This window comes from Pygoscelis adeliae, unplaced genomic scaffold, assembly GCF_000699105.1.
Source record: "Pygoscelis adeliae isolate BGI_AS28 unplaced genomic scaffold, ASM69910v1 Scaffold297, whole genome shotgun sequence".
NCBI classification, from domain to species: domain Eukaryota; kingdom Metazoa; phylum Chordata; class Aves; order Sphenisciformes; family Spheniscidae; genus Pygoscelis; species Pygoscelis adeliae.
The window spans coordinates 476,782-481,930 of record NW_008825211.1 but is presented as its reverse complement, the minus strand read 5'-3'; the positions used below and the strand labels follow the sequence as shown (position 1 = coordinate 481,930).

At 53.1% G+C, this 5,149-nt stretch overlaps 2 protein-coding genes and 1 long non-coding RNA gene across 3 annotated transcripts in view; 2 read left to right on the top strand and 1 right to left on the bottom strand.

The window, feature by feature from the left end:
• XRRA1 (X-ray radiation resistance associated 1) overlaps positions 1-2,160 on the top strand; it is a 20,426-nt gene extending 18,266 nt beyond the window's left edge. Inside the window, exon 17 of the mRNA XM_009329036.1 lies at positions 2,035-2,160. Within this exon, the coding sequence (XP_009327311.1) occupies positions 2,035-2,160 (126 nt within the window). The remainder of the gene's footprint in view (positions 1-2,034) is intronic.
• Positions 2,161-2,168: 8 nt separating this feature from the next.
• On the top strand, positions 2,169-4,588 carry LOC103921114. Its single transcript, XR_663842.1, has 2 exons — positions 2,169-3,701; positions 4,081-4,588. It is a non-coding gene; the product is annotated as an uncharacterized LOC103921114 (long non-coding RNA).
• The window catches only part of RNF169 (ring finger protein 169), a 12,705-nt gene continuing 12,118 nt past the window's right edge, over positions 4,563-5,149 (bottom strand). Inside the window, exon 6 of the mRNA XM_009329021.1 lies at positions 4,563-5,149. This exon is cut by the window's right edge and continues 457 nt beyond it. Coding sequence (XP_009327296.1) covers positions 4,586-5,149 — 564 coding nt within the window. The 3' untranslated portion in view covers positions 4,563-4,585.

Genomic DNA, 5,149 nt, shown 5'->3' with positions numbered 1-5,149 from the left:
GGCCGTTAAGTTTTCGCCTCGGGTCCCCCAACGGGCAAGAGGGGCTGGGTTTTCGTGAAACGCTTCCCCCCCCACACTCCCCCCCCACCCCGCGCACGGGACAAGCTCCTTGTCACCCTTTCGCCGGACGACTGGGAGATGGCACGGGGCTGTTGGGAGGGTCCAGGCGGAGCCCTGGGGTCCCGTCCTCGGAGCATTGCTAAAAGGCTTGTTTTTAAAATCAGTGCTAGTCTTTAAGGCTTCAACCTCCCCCTTTGCTTTCATTGAGAAAATACAAAGCGCTTGTTCAAGCTACGCTTCGTGACTACTGCATGTACAACAGCATTTGAAGAAAAATACTGACAATATAGAACAACATTATACAATCATCTGGCACGACCCCGTCTTTTGGCACTTTTCCTTCATTTATCTGATCTCACTGACCCCAAGCACGGACCTCTCCGTACGGCTTTTCCCGGGCGGAGAGCTCCGGAGGGTCAGCAAGCGACTTTCCGGAGTCGGTGGCATCTTTGGCAGACACGGTCCTTCTGTCGTCAAACCGACCCCAGCCCCTCCAGCGCTACCCGCAGCGCAATCTCTTGACCTGGGTTGCGGTTGGTTGTTTTTTTTTTCTCGCAAGAGAAGACGGCTTCACGTTTTGGGAGGATGCTCGCCCGCCTGCGCTGTCCCACAGCCGGCAAGGACTGCCGTCATCCCGGAGAGGAGGTGGCTGCAGGAAGGAGGAGGGTTAGAAATGACTTTCATGTACGTGTAAGTAAATACTTGGTTTCATCTTAGAGCCTCTGCAGATCTTGTGCTGCATCCACCGTTCGGCAAGAGGTATTTTACTTCTCAGCTGGCATTATTTGTGGCAAAGGTAGCGTCATGCCCGACCTTTGAAGGGTGGAGGCTGGGAATTCCTGCTCTTTTAACTGTAATTATATACAATTATCTTTTGTGCAAGCTTACACAAACTTACAGAGTGTTAAATTAATAAAACATTCATCCTAGCTTCCCATCGCCTCAAGTCTCGAACCCGACACCGCCTCGGGTGGATTTCAGCCGAGGGCAGTCGCGCTCTCGCTGGCTCAGGAAGAAGGCGAGAGGGTCTAGGCCAGCCGGCTGGAGAACGGCCCACGTTTCCCCCAGTCCTTAAGCAACGAGACGGAGAAGCGAACGTAGAAACGCAGCCAGCAGCTTCATCGGACTAAAAACCCGTGGGCACACAACCTCCGGAGAAAAGGTCGATCCCGCCCCGATGCTTTACTGAAAGCTGCTGCGACTGCAACCCTTCCGTGACGTGACTGCGACGTCACGTCCAAAGGTCTCCTTCAACGCGGACGCAGTGGACCGTGCGTGATGCTTAGGGAGCCGAGCGGCGCTGCCGGGACGTGGGCTCTCTCTTTCGGGGGGAGCCGGCTGCCCAGTGAAGGCGAGGTTTGGGAAGCCGGGGGCGCGAGGGGGTCCCATTAAGCTCCTTTTGCCTGGGACAAGCTCCAGCTCAGGCGTTGCCTCCTGCACTTCCGCCCAGCTCGGATTTAGAAAGAGGAAATTAACACACAAACCCCTAAATATTTACGTAATCTTTTAAAAAGAAGGTATTTAAGACACTGGCCTGGTGCGTTGGACTGCGAAATCTATTTTAAGAGGGGAAGGAAAGGATACATTCAGCGTGTAAATCTATTTTTTTGTGGTGTAGGCTTGGCTCAGAGAGCGCCCGGCAGCCCAAGCCTGGCTGAAACCCACACAAGCGTCGCGAGAAAGAAGGAAACCGCTTAGGGACGTTTGATCCGGGCTCAAGGGATTAACCGTGGGGAAGGGGCAGGGAGAAGAGGGTCTGTAAAAATAATTAGGCATCCAGATGCGCTTGAGAAGTGCACGCTTTAGCTCAAAACGTTGGGGAAAACCAGCACGAATTCTGAGTAGAAGCTGTGGGTTTCCCTCCTGAGCTTATTTCACTGCAAAGGGCAGATCCAGGCCATCGCTACTTCTCCCTGCGCTGCTCTTCTAGGTCCGGTCAAGGCTCCAATTGTTTAATTTCCTTCCGATTCACAGCCGGGCACAGGAGCGGGATTCGGTTCGGGTCAAAAGCGCCTGCTTCAATCCGCACCTGCCGAGGCTGCGGCGCGTGGGAGGGCACGGAAAGCCGGAAAGCCGTCGCCCACGAGCCGCAGCGGGTAGGCAGAGCAGGCCAGGTCTAGCCGGCCCTAGGTACGACTTTAAACATCCAGTAGTTTGTGTGTTAAGGAGATAGAGAGAGAGAGAGATATATATTACGGCATCATTGCTATAAGATTTCTCAAAACAAAAGTGTCAATCTGTTGAAATATAGTATTTAAAATATATAAATTTTATCCATTAAAATATAAGATTTCTTTTTTAAAAAAAAAAATCCAGTTCAATTAGGAAAAAAGCGCCAGGGTCCTTGCAGTTACGCAAGTATGCCGGGAGAGAGAAAGAAAACCAGTTCCCGGTTTTTTTTTAACCATTTAAGACGGAGGGAGAAATTCAACCATTTTTTAGGTAGAGGAAATGGAGCAACGACCGTTCTCTTAGATCAGATCCATCTGTTTAAAAGCACTGGCTGTCCTCCCTGCACGCCGTGGGTGACGGTAAGTTTGCCCCAGCACCGTGCTTCAAGTTCCATCCGGAAAATACCCCTCGTCATCTGGCACACGGGTCAGCAAGATCGTTAACGCCGCAGCCTCCGCCCTGGACGAAGGTCCCTGCGGGCACCGAGGGTCCCCAGTGAATACTCTGCAAGGCAGCTTTCAAGTATCAAGTTGAGCTGATGTTTTTGGAGCCCGATTACTGGAAATAACCGGCGAAAATTATTGCGCTGTTAACGGATGATGGGGAAGGGCGTTAGAAACGCCAAGAGCCCCGAGGGCGGGCCGCCACCGAAGGCCACATCTGGGCAGACAACACACGCTCCACCGAGCCCAGGCTCCGAGCCAGCCTGCCGTGCCCGACTTCACGCCTTTAAGTGGAAATTTTTAGTGCATCGCTCACCTGAGCTTTCTTAGTGGTTCGAACCCGAAGACAGCCAGCTTGGAGCAGGGGCAGGGCAGGCTTGCATCGCCCCGAGCGCCCGCGCCTGTGCGCCCGCGGGCCGGGAGGGCCGGGCTCCTCTCCCAGCTCTACCGCCAAGCCATCGGGTGTCTGGGAGAGGAGGGGCGATGCGTCAGACACCTCGGGATGCCTCCTCGGGCCGCTCTTGGACACGTAAGGACAGGTCTTGGGTGTGCTGAGAGATCTCTCAACTGAGCCAGACGTACCTGCAGGGTACGTGTCAGCAAGGAGAACGTCCTTCCCGAAATCACCCGGCCAGCGTTTCTAGATTTCCATGTTAGTGGGAAGAACGTGAAACCCTCTGGCCTCGGGAGAGGCAGGGACCGGGAGAAAAGCTGCGTTTGCTCCCTGGGTCACGGCACCCAGAGCGCGGCTCCCACCTGCTCTACCCGAGCTCTCTGCTGCGTCACTAACATGAACGTGCAAGTTCCTATGAGGCTTTTCAGCAAAATCCTTATTTTATGTCTTTCTTCGCTGCGTTTGGCTTTCTACTTAAAGAAAGTAACCTACGATCTGTACTGCTGGTGCAGACAGTGAGATACATTCATTTACAAGTACTACGGGTGGATCTGTTTGGTACTTCCTAGCAGGAATACGGACCAGCCTCCCTCCCCAACAGCCCTCAAGTCAGGTCATTCGAACGCGCTGACATTGTTCAGCCTGGAGAAAAGGAGGCTGAGGGGAGACCTCATGGCTCTCTACAACCACCTGAAAGGAGGCTGTAGCGAGGGGGGGGTCGGTCTCTTCTCCCAAGTAACAAGCGATAGGACGAGAGGAAATGGCCTCAAGTTGCGCCAGGGGAGGTTTAGATTGGATATTAGGAAAAATATCTTTACTGAAAGGGTTGTCAGGCATTGGACCAGGCTGCCCAGGGAAGTGGTGGAGTCACCATCCCTGGAGGTATTTAAAAGACGGGTAGATGAGGCGCTGAGGGACATGGTTTAGTGGGCATGGGGGTGTTGGGTCGATGGTTGGACTCGATCATCTTGGAGGTCTCTTCCAACCTTAATGATTCTACGATTCTATGACATCGGTAACAGTCTGACCACCACAGCCAGCTGCAGCGTAAGGAAGAAAACGGGGCAGACAGAGAGGGGAAGACTGTTTCTAGAACAGAAAAAAGCCTACTTTCCGTGAGTAGAGCTCTGATTTCTCTTGGCATATCGAAGCGGCAAGGCAAGGAACGGACGAGGGCCTTATCCCGTACCCCACGTACTGCTCACACAACCCTCCCAGCCGGGGAACCCAAATGTCACCAACTGCATGTAGAGGCGTTGCAGTGTATTCACGGGGACGACGGACACTTCCTTCAGACCAATGGACCAGAAAGCTGGAGGATTTTTTTCTCTCTCTTTTTTTTTTTTTTGTTAATCTGAAAGGACTCTGGCTTCTCTCTGAACTGGACCTACAAATGTCTTACCACCAAAATGAAAAAACAATTGTTGCGGGTGGAAGTATGACAAAAAATAGTTTTCCTATAAGATAATCTGATAAACCTCATCGTCCTCTAGAAAGGCAACATCGTCCACCAGTGCTACTTAGCACCCAGAGTGCTCTTCGACCGCAGCAGATACCGATCGACTCTGACTTTCCGCCTATCCACTGTCCTGTTCTCGCTGTCGAAAATGCGCTGCAGATGCAGGGCCAACCTCCTGTCCTCCTCCTCTTGCTGGAGCTTCTGCTCCATCTCCCGTACCAAGCGATCCTCCGGAGGCAAGCCCACCTCCCCTGCCGCGTGCCTCAGTCTTTTGACAGAGCCGTTGTGCTCCAAGTGCTTCGTTTTGCAGCGTCTCTTCCGGCCCCGGCGCAGCGACGGGGGCTGCTCCCCGATGATGTTCTCAACGGAGTTGCAGGTGCTGTTCTGCACGTTGATCAATTCGCTGTTGTTCAGGTATTTCAGCTGCTTTTTTCCCGATGGCTTGACGGGGACTCCTAGTGTGCTGTTGCCTGGGAGCGATGCGCTGACGCCCATGAGTCTTCTGCTCAGCATTTTCGGGCCAAGACTAAGACAGGATTTGTCCGTGAACGTGTTCACTTTTAGGTCAGGGACTTCGGACGCTCGTGTGTGTAGGGAGGTTACATTTGACCCGCATCTGGT